This window comes from Mauremys reevesii, linkage group 3, assembly GCF_016161935.1.
Source record: "Mauremys reevesii isolate NIE-2019 linkage group 3, ASM1616193v1, whole genome shotgun sequence".
NCBI classification, from domain to species: domain Eukaryota; kingdom Metazoa; phylum Chordata; order Testudines; family Geoemydidae; genus Mauremys; species Mauremys reevesii.
Window position 1 is genome coordinate 70,178,224 of NC_052625.1, and position 22,375 is coordinate 70,200,598.

Here is a 22,375-nt window from a genome sequence, read left to right on the forward strand (position 1 = left end):
AGAGCTACGGCTGATGCACTTCTGACTTTGTTGCTGTCCCTGTGTGAGAAGCACCTATTGGTGTAGAAAAAAGCCACAAGAGTATGCATTCTTGGCCCTTTTGGCATTCCTTTACACTTCTCAAAAGTTGTTCTTGTAACTTAAGACAAATCTGGTAAATTACAGCCATGCAGCTCAACTAAGGAGACCAAAAAGTCCCTAAGATTGCACATCTTTTGACTGTTTTTTCAAATCTCTATTTCTCCCACAGATAAGAACAGAGAGAGTCTCACTAAGTTTTTGGTTTATGTGTGTATAATTTTAGCGTTCATTTCTGCTGGGATGCTAGAGTCAGCATTTAAGAAGCAGCGTAGTGTGTGTGTGTTAATAGAGAAGCTAGACAAATATTTAGACAAGATAGTCTAATGGCCACTGTCTTATTTGAGTAATCCGAGACTTATTTTGAGAAATTTAATTGTTCAAGTATGTGCTTTGTTGCTTTGGTATGCCATCTCAAAGACTATACAATTGTTAAATTTACATGCCAACTTGGTAAAGTATACTTGTGAGGTAAGATTTCTTTGCTGCTTCTGTTTAGAGAAGAGAAGCATTTTGGGGGTGTTTATAACATTTCTGCTGTAAATAACTACTCATATTTGTCAACTGAATAAACATCAGAGTTGAATAATTATAGCTGTCTTAATTTGAAATTGTTTGTCATTAATGTTTCAGACCTTACATTTTTTAAAGAAATCTGGTTCTTTTTTAAATGAAGCCATTCCTGATAACTTCAATAGATGTCTTATCGCTGGCTTGCTGTCTCCGAGACTTATTGATGTACAACCTTCTAGTTTGAGTCAGGTGACTATATATTATCATTTTGTTTAAATGAAATTATTGTAAAACTACAAGAAAATGTGATAAATACCTTCATACGATTTGCCTGTGGCATAAAAACCACAAATATATACAGGGGTGAAAGTAACTTAAAGGACTTATAAAAGCAACAAAGAATCCTGTGGCACCTTATAGACTAACAGACGTTCTGCAGCATGAGCTTTCGTGGGTGAATACCCACTTCTTCAGATGCAAGGACTTAGCGGTATGCTGGAGTCCTGAGCAGGGGGTGGGGCCTCAACTGTGAAACAAACAAAACAAAATTGGTTTTACCTTCTTCTGCTCTTTTATGTTGTATTAAAAACTACCTGATGCACTTCCAGCAGAAAGAAGCCATGTTCTTGTTCTCATGAGAAATACCTGATTTTTCACTTACCTTCCTTGTTAACAGACTTTCCCAAAATGATTGGAAAGATGTGATATTTAGCTGTACTTCTTACTTCTCCAGCCAAAATACGTATTTTGAAGGTGGGAATAGTGAAGTCTGTATATTGTAAGAAAACAGTAAAGTGCAAGAAACCCTCACTAAAGAACTGTTTTCATTATGTTGCTCCTTTCTTTTCATAAAACTGCTGCTAGTTTTCAAATCTCTGGACAGTAAGGTCAACAAACAGCAAGAGCACAGATGCCTTTCACCCAGCACACTTATATAGGTATTTCTCCCTACTCTTTGGTGCATCTTGCCCCTAATCACAGAGTAAATAACTTTTTAGAATTCAGTATGTGAAGGGATGAAAAGGATCAGAGGCAAACTCTATTAAACACTTTCTTAAATTGACAAAGAAAAAAAATCCAAATGTTATAATAACTTTGAAACTCTGCTTTTGGGACCTTTTATCTACAGCTAAGATCTAAGATGGTCTGAAAATAATCGTCTGGGGGTAAAAAGTTTCTAATCATACTTCACTAATTTTGTACTGATTTTGTTCAAACGTAATAACTGATTGTTTTTGGCATCCAGATACATTGCATACAATTGGAAATAAATCTTATTTACCATTGCTGGCTTGAAAGCATTTGAATTTTTTTTACTATCTATTTTATCTCTGTTACATTTTTAGGAGGAGCAGTTAGAAGCTATATTATCTGCTGCTGTCCAAACAAGTTCTTTAGGACTTCTTACTGGCTGCATCAAACAGTGGACAGCTGAAGGTAATGCTCTGCTTTTTATTAACTTTATTTTTTGACCTAGAAGAGAATTTGTTCTTATGATTTTTAATTTTTTTAATAGAACAACCAAACTCAGCTGCTAACCTGCGCTTTGTTCTCGAGTGGACATGGAATAAAGTGATTTACACAAAAGATGAGTTTGACCGGATGTGTAAGTATTAGAGTATGGTCATTTTGCAGGAAATAAGCGTTATCTTTCCTAATTTGAATACATGCAGTAATGTGGGTGTATTAGTACTTCACATGATAGTTTGTATGTCCACAGAAATGCTTTTAACTCTTCTCTTGAAGTTGTGTACAGACTAACCATGTCATGTTTGTCCTTTATAAGGTGTCCCACTGTTTGATGGCTCATGTAACTTCATTGATCCACAGACTATACAGTCTCTTCAGCACTGCCAGTTGCTTCTTAGCAACCTTAGCACAGTCTTGAACTGCTTTCTAACAGAAGCACAAGAGCTCACTGAGAGAGGTTTGTAACAGTATTATCAACTTGAGTATGTTTTATTATGAAATGTGTTTTCTTAGGTAGAGGAATAGGCCCAAGTTATGGAACGCGTGAGCTTTCCCTATTTTCCCTTTTTCAGTTTTACTTTTTTTCTTAACTTTCTCCAGTTTGCAAAGGAGGATCAAGCTGCTTGTTTGGAATTTTGCAATCAGGTTCAGCAGCTGGGAGAAGGATTGAGTCTATGAGTGGGGAACATTGTAGTTGTCATTTAACCCCCAGGGAGGAGGCTATGGGAGGTTGCTTACTGAGTGTGCATGTGGGTGGAATAGGGTAGTCAGCTCAAGAAGTTGTGTAAGAGGCCATTGGCTAGAACAGGGGTGGGGAATCTTTTTTTGTATTGGGGCTACTGACCCACAGTAAAAAATCAGTTGTGGGCTATATGCAGCCCTGCAGGGGAACTTGGAGGCTCAGGGCTTCCCCTTGGTTCTGGGGTGGGGCCAGAAATGAGAGGTGCGGGAGAGGGGATGAAGGCTCCGGACAGAGGTATGGGCTCTGGAGTGGGGCAGGGGATGAGGGGTTTGCAGTGCAGGAGGGGCTCTGGGCTGGGGCCAAGGGGTTTGGAGTGCAGGAGAGGGCTCAGGGCTGGGGCAGAGGGTTGGGGTGTGGGTGAGGGCACGGGGCCTGGGACGGAGTTAGGGTGCAGGAGGGGGTTCCGACCTGGGGCAGAGGGTTTGGGGTGCCGGCTCCGTCTGGGCAGCGCTTACCTCAGACGGCTCCTGGTCGGCAGCACAGCAGGGCTAAGGCAGGCTCCCTGCCTGCCGGGGCTCTGTGCTGCTCCCAGAAGTGGCCGCCATGTCTGGCCCCTAGGCGGAGGGGCCAGGGGGCTCTGTGCACTGTCTTCCGCAGCTCCCATTGGCGGCGGTTTCCGGCCAATGGGAGCTGCGTAGCTGGCGCTGGGGAGGGGCAGCAGTGTGTGGAGCTTACCTGATCGCCCCTGTTCCTAGGACATGACGGCCACTTCTGGAAGCTACACAGAGCCAACTGGACTTTTAACAGCCTGGCAACCCTCGCTTCCCTCCACAGTGGGGTGAGCCTGCACGGAAAATTGCTGCGGGCTGGAAATAATGAAGCAGCAGGCTGGATCTGGTCTGCAGGCCATAGGTTCCCCATCCCTGGGTTAGGTGCTGTAGCCCCTAGGGTGAGGTGTGTGTTAGTAATACCCAAGAATTTTCTTGCCACTTCATGAAGTCTGAAGTCTTGAACAGGGTGAGAGCTGTCTCTCAGAAATAAAGCTGGGGGAAATCCAGTGCTTAAGGAGCTCTAGAATAGCAAATCCAGGTGTCTCCATAAGAAATGCAGAGGAAAAACTGTAAAGTAACCGTTGTTTCCAAAGGTTGATTAGAAGTAAGAAATGTAAAAATTTCTTGAATGCTTTCAATACAGAAAAAGAACCACTTTATCAGTGTCATCATAGTTAATATTTTTGGTAACTGAAGGAGTTGAATGGCAATGTAATTTTATAAACTCTTTCCAGGTTTTACAGATTTGACAAATAAGCAGGTTGTAACCAGCCTCATTTCTCAATATGCACATGTGGTCATTTGGTTCTGCCGGTCCAGTCTCCTTCCAGAGGGTTTAGGTAAGTTTTGAACAATAACACACTTGAGATGTGACAAGCGCTTACCACTTTGTGCAATATTTGCTTCCAAAAGAAAAATTCTTAAAACCATAATTTAGTAAATGACTTACCAACAAATTGTGTTGGTACAACTGTAATGTGTACTTAAGTTTCAGCAACATAGACTAACCTTTTATGTAATTGTTGTTTTAATCCAGTTCCAATGCTGGCTTTACTTTTAAGTATTCCACATATTTTGGTAAATATTCACTTATGATGGTTAACTCCTCCTTCCATAAGAAGTCTCTTACTAGGTTTAGAATTTGGTGTATTCAGTTTCCTAGCTAACTGTCCTTATATAGCTAGTATTTTGATGGCATTTTTTTATCAGTAAAAACACATGTATTGGCTTACATAGATGTAGAAGAAAATCTGCCTATAAATGCTCCCTTTACAAATTTTAAAAAGCAGTCCCTGTCTGAGATCACCTAAAAATATATTTTATTCTGTTGGGGAAGATAACACAGAAACTTTTACTTCATGTGGTCTGAATTACCCAGTAATCTTTATTCATGGGATAATTTTCAAATATGGGTCACTTACTAAAATAAGGAATGAAGTGAGAGCCTTGTGGCTTACTGCTGTCTTATTTTTAAAAAAAAATTAAAAATGAAAAGAGCAGAATTAGAACCACTTTCTTCCAAAGTTGTCAGATTGCTTGTTCTTAATATTAAAAATGAAACTCAGCAGTTTTCTGTTTCAAGTCTTTTAAAATTACTTCTGATTTTATTAGGTTTCTTGAACTATATATTTTTTCTCGGTTGCATGCAGATGATGATATGCAGTTGTCTAGGCCTTTCTACAATTACCCAGTGATACAAAGCTACTGTACTGGTCACCGACAGAAACTAGAGCGCTTGTCAAGGTAAGGTTCTTTCACACCCACGCCCACCACTGAATTCAGAGGGACTGCTTTCATTTATAAAGGTGGGGCTCAGGGCCACTGTTGGTCTGCTCGCCCTTTTTTATGAAGTAAAGTGAAACAATCTTTGACCAGATTCTAGAAATATAATGGGTAATACTGTAAATAATTTAATCCAAAGTCTAAACTGTGTGACTTCTGCAGTTCAAAAAGATGGTTCATTTGGTAACATGGCATTAATTGTCTCTGATTCAAAACAGATAGGCACCAAGTTTCCAAAAGTTTTGTTTAGGCATGCAAAGATGAACTATTCAAAAAGGGTTAGCTCTTTAAATGACTGTTTGATAAGACATCATAAAGTCTGTTTTAGGACTAAATCTCTTTTTTGGAGTTCACTTGTGTACATTTTTACTTCAAGCAGGTGGCCCTTATTGTTGTGCTCAGTTGGAACTTTTAAAGAACTAACTCTCTTCTAACTCGGTACCCAGTTAGAAATTACATCTTTATCTGAACTTTTTACAGACTTGTTTATTTTTCATGTGAAATGTCTTGACTAGGATTAATATAGATTTTTAATCTAAAATCACACTGATACAAAACAAATAGAAATAATTATAAAAATTTTCCAGCAGGATTGGGGCTAAGAAAGATACTAGAGAGAAGGTGGAAAATACAGCAGACACTCAGGCCTTGTCTACACAACAAAATTAGGTCAACTGAAGTCAATGTACAGCCACCGCAGTAATTAAAGCGGTGGTTCACATGCACACTATGCTCCTTCTGTTGATAGTATGTGTCCTCACCAGAAGCACTTCCACTGACTGAAGTGAGGCATTGTGGGGCACTGACAGCTCTTGGGGCTCACAGCCAGTGTCTACACAGACGTTGTCTCTCTCTAACTACATCAATCTAAGTGCTATACCTCTGGCAGAGATGGAGTTAAGTCGATGTAATGGGCGACTTAGGCCTGGTCTACACTGGGGGTGGAGGGATTGATCTAAGATATGCAACTTCAGCTACGAGAATAGCGTAGCTGAAGTTGACGTATCTTAGATCAACTTAGATTGACTTACTTCGCGTCCTCGCGGCGTGGGATTGACGGCCGCCACCGCTCCCCCGTCGACTCCGCTTCCACCTCTCACCCTGGTGGAGTTCCGGAGTCAATGGGGAGTCCATTCGGGGATCGATGTATTGTGTCTAGATCGATCACTACCCACTGATCCGGCGGGTAGTGTAGACATACCCTTACATTAGTGGGAGCAACATTGTAGTGTAGACGCAGAGTAAGGTCAATGTAAGCTGTCTTACATCAACCTAACTGCAATGTAGACCAGGCCTTAGCCTACTAACTCTGTTTAACATAATTTATCAGAGGGTAGGTGTTAGTCTGTATCAACAAAAACGAGGAGTCCAGTGGCACCTTAAAGACTGTAACAGATTTATTTGGGCATCAGTCTTTAAGGTCCACTGGACTCCATGTTGTTTTTAACATCATTGGGAATTTGCAAGTGGTACTTTGGCCACCAGGAGTCTCCAGTGATGTTTGAATGGAATTAAAATTACTAGACTTCAAACCAATGTGTTTCCTTTGTTCATACCAACATCTATGTACAGCACAGCTGCATGAAATTGGAATTTTTTCAGTGGAAAAAGTGAGATTAGAAAGCAAATGAATTTTCCTTAATTTTGGCAGAGAATTTCTGTGTTGGCACAATTACAAAATTCTCTGTGGTGATAGATCTATACAAAAAGAATAGTAGTTCTTCGAGTAGTCTCTCTATGGGTGTTCCACTGTAGGTATGTCTGCGTCCCCACACTGCTGATTGGAGAGCTTCGGTAACAGTATCTGTTGGGTCTGCACATACACTGTCTCTCCTCGTGCTGTGCCGCGAGGCTAGCCAGTGTGCACGGGCTAACCGTCCTCAATTCCTTCTCAACCGCCCCTGGTGAGAGAGAGCCATTAGAAGTCTAAGGCTATTGTTCTTCCGTTTGCAGTTAGTTTTCCCCAGTGGGGGGTATGCCAGGCTTCAAGAAGTGCCACACTTCTAACGAGGTGATCCCGGTTGTGGATAAGCACTCCCAGTGCATCCTCTGCCAGCAGGTCTGGCTGAGATCCCGCAAGGACAGAGAGCTCCACCAGAAGATTCTTTGTGGAGGCAGCTCCCTAATCTCAATTTCCTGGCTGACGTGAGTCGTCCCCACAGCCTTCATCTTCTAAGGGAAGTGGATCGAAGAAACAGGCTAGGTACTCCTCTTGTAAGTCCTCCAAGAAGGACAGGAAGTCCACTAAGTGAGCCTAGGGATAGCTGCAAGTGATCTCCATTTCACTTGGCATCCTCAGCACCGCCAGCACCGAGACCACAGTTTGGCACCAGTGCACAGCGATTGTCCCTATCTCAGAGATCTGCAGAGCAGCGACATGGGTATAAGTCCACACTTTCGCAGAACACTCTACGGTCGTTGGAGATTCCACCTTCAGTGCCAACCTGACTCCAAAGTCCCATCCCTCCAAGATGGGTATTGCATGGATGTTGCGTACAGTGAAGCACCCATATGGACACTACTGGAAGAAGTCACTCACCTTGTGCAGTAACGAAGGTTCTTCAAGATGTGTGTTCCTCTGGATGCTCCACAACCTGCCTTCCTCCTCCTCCTCCTCCTCCTCCTTCAGAGTTCCCATTTATGACTCTGAGGTAGAGAAGGAATTGAGGACGGTTAACCCATGTGCTCTGGTTAGCCTGGTATTGTAGCACAAGTTGTGACAGCAGACAGGGACGCAGACACATCTACAATGGAGCACCCATAGGGACGCACATCTCGAAAAACCATCGTTACTGCACAAGGTGAGTAATTTCTTCCAGTGATTGTATTGCCAAATTCTCTTACAGATGGTAAGAATACAGCAACTAACTTAATTTTTGATGCTTCAATTTACAGGAACGTTCCAACTTTACATTTCCTGATGTATTAAATCACCATTAGCCCTTCTGTAGCAAAAATATCTGAAAACCAGGTCATCCTTAATCTTGTCTTAATAAATTATGAATTTAGAATATCTATTAAAATAGAACTTTTTGGCTTATTTTTAAACATGACCAACTGAGATGCTGTGCTCCCTTTTTAGTTCACTTGTGTAAATGTTCCAAATTCAGTTTTCATACTTTTTGTCGTATAGTGTTTTTCCTGCGCCTTACCAGATAAATTTGGTTGGATTTTCTTCAATTGGTAAACGGGTTTTCATGACAAATTGGAATTATCGCACGGTTTTTACGCTATCAAAATCCATGCCCTCTTCAATTGCAGAGGGAAATGGAATGCCGATTGCTTGATGATTGATGGACTGCTTTCCCAGTTTGGAGATCAAGTTGAGAAATTGTGGCGAAGAGATGAAGGAGGAACTGGGAAATATCCCCCTGCTAGCTTGCATGTAAGTAGGACTTCTTAAAAAGGCAAAAAATAATGACTTTACAAATTATTAGGTTAACTTTTCTTTTTTCATCACAGGCGCTGCTTGATCTTTATTTGTTACAAAATATTGAAGAAACTTACAAACATGCAATTGTATCCTTTTGATAATGTTGAGAGAGATTGAAGTTATTACCACGCAATATATTCACATTTAAAAGAATGGTGTGTGTGAAAAGTTTATGCTACTGTGTTTATCATTAATTAACAGGAGAATTATCGTATTTTGGACAGAATGAGCATAAATTTAGGATTAAGTTGTAATGGAATAATTGTTTCCTTTCTTATACTTTAGATTTTTCATTTTAATGGCTTCATTAAAACAATGTGATTCTGTAGCAAATAAGTGAAGTTATTCTTAGGATGTGATGCCTGCACCAAAATGTATGAGAATTCTCTGTGCTCTGAAGCAGCAACAGTTACCTAACACTGTTTACAGCAGTACACATTCTTGCTGAAATCAGCGATTCTCCAGCACAAGAAACAATGTTTGCCTCTGTTCTATTGAAAACGCAGGCACATGGAATATTATCCAGTAAAAGGAGAATGTGATGGAGAAAATGCTTGATTTTCAAGCTGCTAAAATATATGGAACATTTACTTTTGCCAAACTTTGTGTTACTTAACCTAGGTAGGAGGGGACAGTTTGGATTTTAGACACAGCGACTCCGCACCTCAGTTGTTTTAACCTGTTAACTAAATAATTATGCACTGATCAGAGGGAGAAGGTAGAAACTAGCAAAACACATGATGCACAGGTTCTTTACAACCCCAGTGAAATTTTTTTTATTTATAGCATGGTGGGAAGGCTTTCTCATTCATATTTAATTTTTATTCTCTAATTCTATTCTCTGAATTTACTGTTACAGTAGAACCTCAGAGTTACAAACACCTCGGAAATGGAGGTTGTTTGTAACTCTGAAATGTTTGTAACTCTGAACAAAATATTACGGTTGTTCCTTTAAAAGTTTACAGTTGAACGTTGAATTAATATAGCTTTCAAACTTTACTATGCAGAAGAAAAATGCTGCTTTCCCTTTATTTTTTTTTTAGTAGTTTACGTTCAACATAGTACTGTACTGTATTTGCCTTTTTATTTTTTGGTTTTTGCTACTGATTGTGTACTCCCGGTTCCAAATGAGGTGTGTGGTTGACTGGTCAGTTTATAACGCTGGTGTTGGTAACTCTGAGTTTCTGCTGTATTTTAAAGTCCAGGAACTTGGTCACAGTATGATTAAAACTTGTAACCGTGTCCCTGTTCGAAAGCATTGGTGTCTGAGGCATTAGCTAAATCATCAAGATATGGTTGAGTCCTATCTACAACATATTTGTGTGACTTGCTCCTTTACCTTGACTATTTTTCAAGTAACGGTGAGGCTATCCAGAATTCCATAGTAGTTTCTCTTAATAGAAGTACAGAATTATTTCCTTATGTGAAGTTAAGTAAGAGCAGCTTTTGTTCATTAGTTTTATCTAAAAGCAGGGGTCCTATATTTATTACAATTAGGAGTGCAAATCCCTGCTCCATCACAGTAACACTACCATTCCAGACTTGTGCAGTAGTCTTCTTTTACTAAAATGGGAAAATATTACAGCTTCTTTCAATACTTATAAAAACCTATATTTGGTTTATGTTAATTCAGAATGCAGGTTTGGGATTAAAACCTGGCTTGTTGGGTTACAGTGAGCTGAAAATTGCAAGACAACTATTTTCTGCTGTATGATACTTATTTTTGTTGTTACCTTCCCTAAATATATGTAAGAAACTTTCCTTCTTGAAAAGTTATTAGCCTTAATCAAGTACTTACTGTCAGACAATTTATTTGCTGCTAGATATCATGCATTCCTTTCCAAACAAAACAGAGACTTCATTTGACTCTTTCCCAACTGCCTTTGCTATCCCTTGGGGTCTGGTTAGACTTGTTCAAGGTTTTTGGCTTTTGGATCACAATGACTATGAGGTAAATCGTTTACTTAATGCACATATAAAGATGCAACATTATGGTCTCAAGATGAACTTTGGGCATCTAATCACTAGTCAAGGGAGATAAAGGGCTAGAACTTTTAGTGTTTAAATATTGCTAATGCATAAATTAAATGGAAACAAAGCAACAATAAATTATACTCTGAAGTCTGATTATATTCTAATTTAGTTTAAAATGGAATAGAACCCAGTTGTAGTCAACTTTATTTACACGTATTTGAATTTTCCTAGCTACCTGATTCATGAAAGCACTTGAGCAAATTTCCAAAGATGGTTTTATGCAGATTTAAATGTTTAAAATATAGCTGAGGACTCTGCACCAAGAAATGAGGCAAAACTCTGTAAAAGTGACTTTTAAACCCAATGCAGATTTAAATAGTGTTAGTTTTTAATACTTTAATTCCTAACCTGTGATATTATAGCTAATATAGTATGCTTTTCTATAATAATTTACGTAGCAACTGCTAAGAAGTTAAAAGAGCAAATTTCCAAATCTGCCCTCAATGAGTAGTTTTAAAAGGATATTCTCACTGCTGCCTCCAGAGACTGAGACCAAATTGTCAAGAATTAAACACAGCTGAAAGCCAAATAGAAGTATTGAAATGACTAGTGAATAAAGTGCTTAGTACCATCAGTGAAATTTTGATGATTTCATTTGGTTGCAATCATATGTGCATAAAATTATGGGTGGTGTCACTAGCAGTTTAGATGACATACAGGGTTTTTCTTAACCGGGGAACTTATAAGTTGCTCATTTGAAACTGAAATCCTATTATGTGGTTAACTAAATCTGTCTTCTGTCCAATTACTTTATTAAATTATATTGAAGGACAAATATATGTTTCAAGTATAAACGTACTACTACTAATGCTGTAAATGCACCTGAAATATGTTTATTTTCACTTGGGAAGTTTTAGATTTTTTTTGTTGGAAGAGGTGAGCATGTTGGTGTTTTAATAACTTTCATTTCTAACTTCTGCAGAGTTCATTGGCCCTTTTATTTCATCCAGCTACAATCAAAACAATGTCGTGGCAACATATGAAAATTATTCAAGCCTTGATGTGCCAAGGAGAGCACAGACGAGCCCTCAGATACATACAGATGATGAAGCCATCAATGTCAAGTAGCAGTGAAGTTGCACTTCACCTCACTGTTTTATTGTATAATAGGTAAAGAAATAGAAAATATATCCTGATTAATGGTTTATCCTGATTATGAAAACTATAACAAAAAACTAGACAACAGATTTTGGCGTTCATTGTGTATTTTATTCAATCTTTTAGTGTTTAGTTCTTTTTTAACACAAGTCATGCATCTCTTGCTTCATTAAAATTGTTGGTCGAAGTGTTAATCCTCCTCTGCATTTCAAAAATTAATTTCAGGTGTATGGTGGAGGCTTGGAGTCTACTGCAGCAGCACTCCACCAGGTTAAATGTAGAAGAGTTGTTAAAACACATGTATGAAATCTGTCAAGAGATGGGACTAATGGAAGATTTGTTGAAACTACCATTCACAGATACTGAACAAGTAAGCATGGGCAAGAATGAAATCTTAATCATTTGTTTGGAAAAAGGAGGCAGAACTCTAAACAATTTTGTTTCTCTTAGGAATGTTTAGAGAAGTTTTTGCAAACCAGTGCTGGTATCCAGAATCATGAGTTCCTTTTAGTCCACCATCTACAGCGTGCCAATTACATCCCTGCATTACAGTTGAATCAGTCACTGAAAGTTAATCTCATGGTAAGTTTCAAATTCTGCTAGGGTGAGGTAGATGTATTATGTATCATTTCACTGAATGGTAGCATGCTATAAAAATACTTAGTGCATGCACTTTTAATATATACTGTATGTTTTAAAATGTTCTTTTATATCATTCTTTTAAATATTTAGAAAAAATTGCCCAACATGAAATTACAGCAAAATTTAACACTTAAAGTACTTTTCAGACACAAATTAATTCAGAAAGTAGTTTTAGATAAAATTAAGTGTTACAGAACAAACACATTCTGTATTTGCAGTAATCTGTAAAATTGAATTCTAAGGGATAGATCCTATTGTTTTTTATATATCCGCGCAAATGAAAAATTTCAGTAGATCTCAGTGCTACAAAAGTGTCCAAACTACATAGTTCTGCCATTAGGCTTCTGCACACAGTATCTTGGCGTTTTTGCTGTCGGGAAAGTTATCTGATCTCTGCTTCTGCCAAACTTGTTACATATTTTAACCCTTATCTGTACCCAGTATGGGAGGCTTATTGAGATTCATGGCTAATGTTCCCTTTTCTGATTGGCCAGTCCAGAGCTAACTGCCTCCTACGGAAAGCAGCATGCACTTGCATTGTAACTCTGATTTATATTAGGTTTAAAAAAATAAAACATGCATTATCTTAAACTGTAATTCTCAAACTGCTTAGCCAAAATGTATGACTAAGAAATGCAAGTTTTTGTGTGTATATTAAAATACACACAAACATGCCAGGTAACGTGTATGTAATGTGCCTTTTGCTTCACTGAGAGTTGCCCTACTTTCCACGCATTATGAGCAATTGTCGCACACTTCGAAGGAGGAAAAAAAAAAAGAAAATATATAGTCTGGATTGAAGGATGGAATTTGATCCTGTGTGTGTCTAATATGTATAAAAATCAGACACAAACTTAAATACCCACAGAATTTCTTAAGATGCTGTAAATATGTCAATTAATTGTATTTAACAAACATTTTGTTAAGAATTAGCTGATGTGCTTTTAATTGGTTGTTCATTAGAATGATCGTGATCCTCGTTTAAGAGAGAGATCAGTTGCCAGAAATTCTATATTAGACCAGTATGGAAAGATCCTTCCTAGAGTGCAAAGGAAGCTGGCTGTAGAGAGGGCCAAGCCTTACCACTTATCTTCTTCAATTCTGAGAGAAGGTGAGTTTTGTTTAAGAATCCATGAATGATTAATTTCTCTTGGTTAGTGTTCAGAGATTTGATTTTTTTTTTCTTCCCCTTTCATTTTTAGTTTCAAGACCCAAGCCATTGTCAACTGTGGCAAAACAAACTACTGCAGGGAATGTGCTTACAAGAGCAACTTTCATTAATAATGTCCTGTCTAAAATTGGAGAGGTCTGGGTGGGAAATGAACAGAAAAGTGATTTCTCACAATATAATAGGTAAGAACGCCTATGTTACTATGTGAAATTGCTGTTCAAATTACTAGGACACAAAGAAAAGGGACAATGTAGTGCGAGAAATGACTACTTTGTTACAAGACAGATTCAAGTTATGGAAATTAATTGTGTCTGAGTTGTCTTAGGAACTTGTGATACATGCACTGGCAAATTCTTGTATTGATAACTGTTTTGGAGTCCATTAACCCTCACTTCTTGTAGACAAAGGTGAAAATGACAGTTTCGGGGATTTAAAGTTGTGGGAAGTATAGTCCGTTTATCTTGCATATCTGACATCTGGCTTTCTCTTTCTAAATCCTCATCTGAAAACGTAGTTGTTTATTTGTGGTTATGTTAAAAGAAACTTAAGTTTGCAGAGTCAAACACTCAAAAGTTAGGAAATGCCAGTTTTAGGGTTCCCTGTGAACCTTAATTCAACTCCCTTGTGCATCTACATTGTTGTTCTTTACTTACATGATGAAATACTATTTTTTCAAAGGACATCTGCCTCATTTCAGCCCAGATAGTTAGTTTGGATATATTATAAGCAATTGGAAAGTGGGGTATTATAATCAGAAGTGCTGGGCAACTTTAACTAGAGGCAACCAGCTCCAGCTATAATAATCTTTAATCCAAATAACCCACTCACAGAAACTACAGGTAGAAGTCAATTATGTTCTTTCATTTGCAGTCCTAGAACTGAAGAACCACCACCTATGGCACTGCCTTTCCCTGATACAGAATTACCTGATCCATTTGTTGGTACTCCAGTTACAAAGTCTTCACATAAAAGTTCCAGGTATAGTACATCTTCAGACTAAGTATTTAGAGTGGGTGTGGGGTATGCTGAATTGTTGAGCAGTTTCCATTCTCAGTGTAAGTACCTTCAGTTTTACCTAGGTGCTCTCTTGTAAGGAAGTGGTTAATAGAAGGCTTGCCGCGCAGTAATGTCCCATGCAGACAAGCCCTTAATTTGTTGTCTTCATAACTATTCTATTCCCTGGTTTTTAGCCTTTTCTATTCATAACATTTCTCATTTTTGTTATTTAGTTCTGTAATCTCTGGGAAAAAAAACTTTAAATGTTTAAACCTCTGGGTTAAAATTTGCTCTGACACAGTGGTATAAATTTGGAGTGATTCTCAGTCAACAGCTTTGTACTGTATTTATGCCAGTGTTAATGGGAAGAGAATTTGTTTACAAAATACTGTGAATACACTAGTGGCAGGGGTGCTCTTTGTAGATAAACATTAAATTGTTAATATGATTCACAAACTTTATCAGTCTTTCCACAGTGGTCATGATTTAAAAAATGAATACAAAATGCAAAGGAACAATAAAATGACACTCTTAATAAAAATGTAGAAAAGACAAAATTTATTTTTGAATTCTCAACTAGAATAAATATTTTTCATGTAGTACTAGGTCGTAAGCTCAGCTCAGTATCAATACTATAGGTTGGAATAGATCCAACCTCTTCTTTTAATCATCTGACTGCCAAAGAGCATCCTTTTCTCTGATTGTTAAGTTCATACCTTTATTTCCTCTTGCTCAGAACAGAATAAGATCTCTCTTTAATTTGCTTAGAGGCAGATTTGTCAGTCAGCTCTTCGAGATGCACTCAAATTTAAAGCATTGACGTATTCTTCAGATTGCCACATATGGGAAGAAGAGGACAGCGATTGGAGAAAGGGGGGCTGGTAGAGGGGAGAGGAAAGGGGAAAGATAAAGGGTGGGGCCAGAGTGGAGTTTGTCATGGATGTGAAGAGGATGCAGATGAAGGAACTGGGCTTGTGAGAGTAGGAAGAGGAATAAGAAGATGAAAGAAGATAGAGAATGGAAGGTTTGGAGGGAAGGGGAGTAAAAGGAGACACTCACTGCAGAGAAAGGATTGTCTTGTGCTTAAGGCTAGACTGGCATTCAGGAGAGCTGGGTTACATTCACTCAGTCTCTCTGTGCTTCAGTTCCCATTTGTAAAATGGGGGTAATATTTCTCTTGTCTTCAGTTTAGATTGTAAACTCTTTGGTGCAGAGACTGACTGCCTTTTCACAGTGGAGAGTCAATCTCAGTGGAGTCTTCTAGGTGCTAATGTAATGCAAACAATTAACAGTAATATAGGAGAAACTTCGAGAATGTTTTAGACAGGTAGTTATAGGATGTTGGGTAATGTGCACAACTAAAAGTTGGGCAGTACAGCTGCTGTAGCTAGATGATTGGAACCTTACCTGTTACCTTTTAAAAAAAATGTTTTCTAATCAGCCTAACGAATGTTCTGGATTTGTAATTTACATGAGTGGATATTTAATACTACATTGTTGCCTTTGGAGAAGTGGAATTTCCTCCTACAAACACTTTTTTCTCAGGAAGGATCATTTAATACATTCCCACACAGCTGCCTGCCAAAGTTGTGAGATTTTTTTTTCTAATTGATAAAGAAACAAAATGTCAATGGAGGCAATATCTAGTTAGGCCTCATTGGTGTGTAGTTGCATGTTGCACACTATTAAGGCAGCTGTAATAATTCAGAATGTAGAGATGAAAATATTCTAATCAGGTCACATCTTGTAAACTGTCAGGTCAGCTTATAGGAAAGCAACTTAATTTTCTGTTTTCACATTTTAAATTTAAAGTAAGAACATAGAACAGCCATACTGGGTCAGACCAAAGGTCCATTTAGCCCAGTATCCTGTCTTCTGACAGTGGCCAAAGCCAGGTGCCCAGAGAGAATGAACACAACAGGTAATCTTTAAGTGATCCATCCCCAGTCGCTCATTCCCACTTCTGGCAAACAGAGGCTAAGGACATTGATGAACCCTATCCTCCGAGAATTTATCTCGTTCTTTTTTCAACCCTGTTATAGTCTTGGCCTTCACAACATCCTTTGGTAAGGAGTTCTACAGGTTGACTGTGTGTTGTGTGGAAAAAACAAACAAACTTCCTTTTGTTTGTTTTATACCTGCTGCCTATTAATTTCATTTGGTGATCCCTAGTTCTTGTGTTATGAGGAGTAGTAAATAACACTTCCGGATTTACTTTCTCCACACCAGTCATGATTTTATAGACCTCTATCAAATCCTCCCCTTAGTCATCTCTTTTCTAAGATGAAAAGTCCCAGTCGTCTTATCCTCATACAGGAGCTGTTCTATATCCCTAATCATTTTTGTTGCTCTTTTCTGAATCTTTTCCAATTCCAATATATCTTTTTTGAGATGTGGTGACCACATCGGCATGCAGTATTCAAGATGTGGGCATACCATAGTTTTATATAGCAGCAATATGACATTTTCTATCTTATTATCTATTCCTTTTTTAATAATTCCCAACATGGTTTGCTTTTTTGACTATCGCTGCACATTGAGTGGATGTTTTCAGAGAACTATCCATAATGACTCCAAGGTCTCTTTCTTGAGTGGTAACAGCTTATTTAGACCCCATTATTTTATATGTATGGTTGGGGTTATGTTTTTCAATGTGCATTACTTTGCATTTATCCACATTGAATTTCATCTGCCATTTTGTTGCCCAGTCACCAAGTTTTGTGAGATCCTTTGGTAGCTCTTTGCAGTCAGCTTTTGACTTAACTATCTTGAGTAGTTTTGTATTGTTTGCAAATTTTGCCACCTCACTGTTTATTCCTTTTTCCAGATGATTTATGAATATGTTGAATAGAACTGGTCCCAGTACAGACCCCTGCGGGACACCACTGCTTACCTCACTCCATTCTGAAAACTGACCATTTATTCCTACCCTTTGTTTCCTATCTTTTAACCAGTTACCAATCCATGAGAGAACCTTTCCTCTTATCCCATGACTGCTTACTTTGCTTAAGAGCCTTTGGTGAGGGACCTTGTCAAAGGCTTTCTGAAAATCTAAGGAGACTATATTCACTGGATCCCCCTTGTCCATATGCTTGTTGACCTCCCTCAAAGAATTCTAGTAGATTGAGGCCTGATTTCCCTTTACAAAAACCATATTGACTCAACAAATTATGTTCATCTATGTGTCTGACAATTTTGTTCTTTACTATAGTTTCAACCAGTTTGCCTTGAAATCAGGCTTACCGGCCTATAGACCCTCTGGAGCCCTTTTTAAAAATTGGTGTCACATTAGCTATCCTCCAGTCATTTGGTACAGAAGCTGATTTAAATGATAGGTTACAAACCACAGCTGGTTCTGCACTTTCACATTTGAGTGCCTTCAGAACACTTGTGTGAATACCATCTGATCCTGATGACTTATTACTGTTTAGTTTATCAATTTGTCCCAAACCCTCCTCTAATGACACCTCAATCTGGGACAATTCCTCTGATTTGTCACCTAAAAAAAAGGCTCAGGTTTGGGAATCTCCCTCACATCCTCAACCGTGAAGACCGATGCAAAGAATTAATTTAGTTTCTCCACAATGGCTTTATTGTCCTTGAGTGCTCCTTTAGCATCTCGATGCTCCAGTGGCCCAACTGGTTGTTTAGCAGGCTTCCTGCTTCTGCTGTACTGTATTAAAAAAAAAAAAAAAATCTTGCTATTACTTTTTGAGTCTTTGGCTAGCTGTTCTTCAAAAAAAATTTTTTGACCTTCCTAATTGTATTTTTACACTTCACTTGCCAGAGTTTATGCTCCTTTCTATTTCCTCACTAGGATTTAACTTCCACTTTTTAAAGGATGCCTTTTTGTCTCTCACTGCTTCTTTTACATTGTTTAGCCACAGTGTCACTTTTTTGGTTCTCTTACTATTTTTTTAAATTTGGAGTATACATTTGAAGTTGAGCCTCTATTATGGTGTCTTTAAAAAGTTTCGGTGCAGCTTGCAGGGATTTTACTTCTGGCAGTGTACCTTTTTAATTTCTGTTTAACTTCCTCATTGGTGTGTAGTTTCCTTTTCTGAAATTAAATGCTACAGTGTTGGGCTGCTGTAGTGTTTTCCCCGCCACAGGGATGTTAAATTTAATTATATTATGATCACTATTACCATCCGGTCCAGCTATATTCACCTCTTGGACCAGATCCTGTGCTCCACTTAAGACTAAATCAAGAATTGCTTCTCCTCTTCCCAGACAAGCTGCTCCAAGAAGCAGTCATTTAAGGTGTCAAGAAACTTTATTTCTGCATCCCGTCCTGAGGTGACATATGTACCCTGTCAATATGGGGATAGTTGAAATCTCTCATTATTATTGAGTTTTTTATTTGTATAGCATCTCTAATCTCCCTGAGCATTTCAGTCACTATCACCATCCTGGTCAGCTGGTGGATAATATGAAGCATGAAAATACTATACATAGAGATTCTATGGTACAGTTTGGTACTTTTAAGATTTTTCTTTCATTTGATTCTACATTTTCTTTCACATATAGTGCCACTCTCCAACCAGGATGACCTGTTCTGTCCTTTTGATAAATTTTGTACCTTGGTATTACTGTGTCTCATTGATCATCCTCATTCCACCAAGTTTCTGTGATGGCTATTATATCAATATCCTCATTTAAATCTCGGCAGATTGCTGGATTTGGTGGTTCGTCCTGTTCCTCTATGTTCTCCCTCATCTGAGAGTAATTGGCAGACACCATGTAGAGCTTCTACTTCATGTACTATATCCAGCCCATTACAGTCAAATTCACGGAGTGCCATATTGCACACGAACATTTCAAGAGCATCAGAGTTTAATTTGTTGGAGACTCCTCTTGTGGTTAAGGTATGTAGAATTGCTAAACTTAAAGTATTTTTAAATTTCTTTTATGGAAAAATCCACCCCACAATGCACAATGACAAGCATGTAGGTATTGAATTGTTGGATCACCCATATATGCATTTTATTTGTATGTGCCTAGTTCCATTAAAAGCAATATGTGGATAACAGATTTAAGGAGAGGAGTATTACAAAATGATAAAATTATCTATTAACAGTTTATCCTTTACCAAATAGTTTTATAAAACAAATTTATTTTTATTGAAGTGCAGGCAAGAGTGCTGAAATGGGGAACGTCAACATGTCCAAATACTACTTATGCCAGCTATAGAATAACTAGCCCTTAGGGGAAGTTTATTTTAGCCCCTAGTAATTAGTTTGACATAAACTCCTAAGCATGATGGCTTATATCCCTTATATTTTCTTCTGCCGTCTACTGTAACTGTAGATGTTTTTATGCATATAAATGTCAGTCTGTTTGTGAACGTCATTAACCTCGTGGCCTCAACAATATCTTAGACAGTAAGTGCCATTGTTTTATTATTCGTACACACTTTTGTTTTGTTTACAGTTTGCTGCCATATTTAAATCTCTCTCTGTTGAATAATGAAAGTATGAAGGAATTTTTCATTTAGCTACTTGATGCCATTCGTTTTGTACTTCTTTGTCGTGACCATACTTGTCTTTGTTCTGAATTACATACTCAGTCTTAAAAATCTCTTCATACAGATTACTTTCCATAATAATTTTCATGACCCATCTTTCAATGCCAGTTCGCACAGCTACTGCAGCAGTGATGTTCCATGGAATTGACACTTTGCATGTAGTCTTCAGTTCAAATATCAAATTAAGATGTTTGTTCCTTTACATAGAGAGCTAAAGCTTTGGCCACATCTTCTGCTGCTTCTGGTTTCCCTGGAATTACTCTGCAGTCTATTTTGAGATCCAGTCTTCGCACCACACCCTTAGCAACTCCTTCTGCATCTCCAGGAAGATCAATTACTCCTCCTCTACGGGCAAAAGAACTCCGAATTTCATTCAGGGAAGAGAATGCAACTTCCAGATGGACAGCTGAGGTAAGTTGGACTACAGTTGGTGAAAGGGAAGAGATGGTGGAGAGTTTTAAAGCTTTGTAGATTGCAACCTGGTTTATGTTTTTAAAGCTTACAGTACATCACTGTAGATTGTTCAGTGTGTGTGTATAACGGCAAGTCAAAGAATAAGCGAAAACTAACTCAGGAATCAAAAACTATTGTAATGGTATTAGAATTTATGCAAACGGAGATCCAAGTATCCATAATGAAATAGCACAATGACCTTAACAGTCCTATCGCAAGTCTTTGAACAAGAAATACAAGGTGCTCTTCCATGTAAATTCTTTCAGGAAATTGCAATCTACATACCACTGAAAATATTTCAATAGTATAGGAAGAAAAGGGTTATACAACCATTGGCCAGCTGTTCTTTAATGGTAGAATTATGGAAATTTAATACTGTTACAACTTGGCCTAGTACACAAATGGACACGGTGTCTGGGTCCCACATCCTTTAAGCCAGCTGGGTCTGGGATAGAGTCTAATCACAGTTTCTGGCTCTGAGACCATTTGGCATACCCTTGGTCACATCTGACTCCTTTCTTCAGAATGTGGGATGCCACCATCTAGCTGTCCTAGACACCCTTATGACACCTGCCGAGCCCCCCAGTCACTTATACATGCTCCACCAAGGCTTCTAGTGATCACTCAGCTTCTAGTTTAACACCTTTAGAGACAATATGGTGGAAAAGAAGGAACACAGGCTTAGCAAGAGGATTTCTTAACCACAGAAACTTTACTATTAAAGCACCCGAGAGTTAGATTTTTTTAAAGCAACTGAAGTCCTGAGAAGTACCCTACTCACATCTGATCTGACTCCTTCTGAGAGTCTTAGGTTGTAAACATTTCAGGCTGGGCAGACTCCCTCCTGCCTGCTCTCTCCTGCTAGTCCTTATGTTTGGCAATGGTCACACCACCTGCATAGAGCAGACCTTTGCTCTTAAGTAATGTCTCTGTCTTTCTGCCATGTACTCTGCTGAGAATTTCCTCTCCCTTCCTCCCATGCTACTACCCCCATAGATAAACCATTGTTCCAGGGGAAGAGGGAGGTGAGCTAGCAGTTAAGACAAACAAAATTGTCGGCCTCAAATTGCAATCTCGATGGTTTCTCAGTGATAGTTCTTCAAAAAGGTGTCAAGCATGTTTCGTGGGCAGGGAAGCTGTCTGGAATGCAATGCAATAGGCTTACCTCATGCAAGTTCAGATTTGGGTAGTCACACATTCTTGTCAACTGTTGGGAATGGTCCACATCCACCCTGATTGAATTGGCCTCATTAGCACTGACCCCCCACTTGGTAAGGCAACTCCTATCTTTTCATGTGCTGTATTTTTATATCTGCCTACTGTATATTTCACTCCATGCATCTGATGAAGTGGGTGTTAGCCCATGAAAGCTTATGCCCAAATAAATTTGTTGGTCTCTAAGGTGCCACAAGGACTCCTCGTTGTTAGTGCTAAAATCTTCACTCACAGTACAACAGAGGGTTCATAGTTTAATACAGATATTCCAAACAATATTCTCCATGAGTTCTTGGAAAATAATATGCCAATTTTGGCTTATTTGCAACTAAAGTCTAATATCATATCCCATGTAGGAAGCCCAAGTTTCAGGAGACCATTAAAACGAGGATAGAAATACTAATTACAAGAAAGGCCACCTCAAAGGGCCTGATCTCTGCATGGTGTGTAATATATTGTTACTGATGGATCTAGAAGAGAAGACTGTGGGGGAAAATGGGGAAAGGATCTAAAAGCAGATCTGACTTTGAAACAAGTGTGTGGAGGAAGGCTAAAGCCTCATTTATTTGTGTAACTATTAAGGAAAATTTACCACAGAATGCTTTATCAATGGTATCTCATTCTATTTAAGCTGAAGAAAATATAAACAAAAGAGACTCTCAAATTCTGGAGAGGATGTGAAGAAATAGGGACCTTTCTGCATATGTGGTGGAATGCCCTGAAATGATAT

At 38.5% G+C, this 22,375-nt stretch overlaps 1 protein-coding gene across 6 annotated transcripts in view; it reads left to right on the forward strand.

Annotated features, from left to right (window-relative positions):
• Positions 1-22,375, forward strand: part of AHCTF1 (AT-hook containing transcription factor 1) — a 93,783-nt gene that overhangs the window by 53,911 nt on the left and 17,497 nt on the right. For all 6 annotated transcript variants that reach the window (XM_039530752.1, XM_039530751.1, XM_039530754.1 and 3 more), the window contains 17 exons: positions 712-840; positions 1,938-2,028; positions 2,108-2,197; positions 2,378-2,518; positions 4,029-4,133; positions 4,944-5,037; positions 8,338-8,461; positions 8,539-8,595; positions 10,314-10,460; positions 11,466-11,653; positions 11,867-12,011; positions 12,092-12,223; positions 13,247-13,394; positions 13,486-13,636; positions 14,325-14,432; positions 19,123-19,318; positions 20,185-20,388. In XM_039530752.1, coding sequence (XP_039386686.1) covers positions 712-840; positions 1,938-2,028; positions 2,108-2,197; positions 2,378-2,518; positions 4,029-4,133; positions 4,944-5,037; positions 8,338-8,461; positions 8,539-8,595; positions 10,314-10,460; positions 11,466-11,653; positions 11,867-12,011; positions 12,092-12,223; positions 13,247-13,394; positions 13,486-13,636; positions 14,325-14,432; positions 19,123-19,318; positions 20,185-20,388 — 2,250 coding nt within the window. The remainder of the gene's footprint in view (positions 1-711; positions 841-1,937; positions 2,029-2,107; positions 2,198-2,377; positions 2,519-4,028; positions 4,134-4,943; positions 5,038-8,337; positions 8,462-8,538; positions 8,596-10,313; positions 10,461-11,465; positions 11,654-11,866; positions 12,012-12,091; positions 12,224-13,246; positions 13,395-13,485; positions 13,637-14,324; positions 14,433-19,122; positions 19,319-20,184; positions 20,389-22,375) is intronic.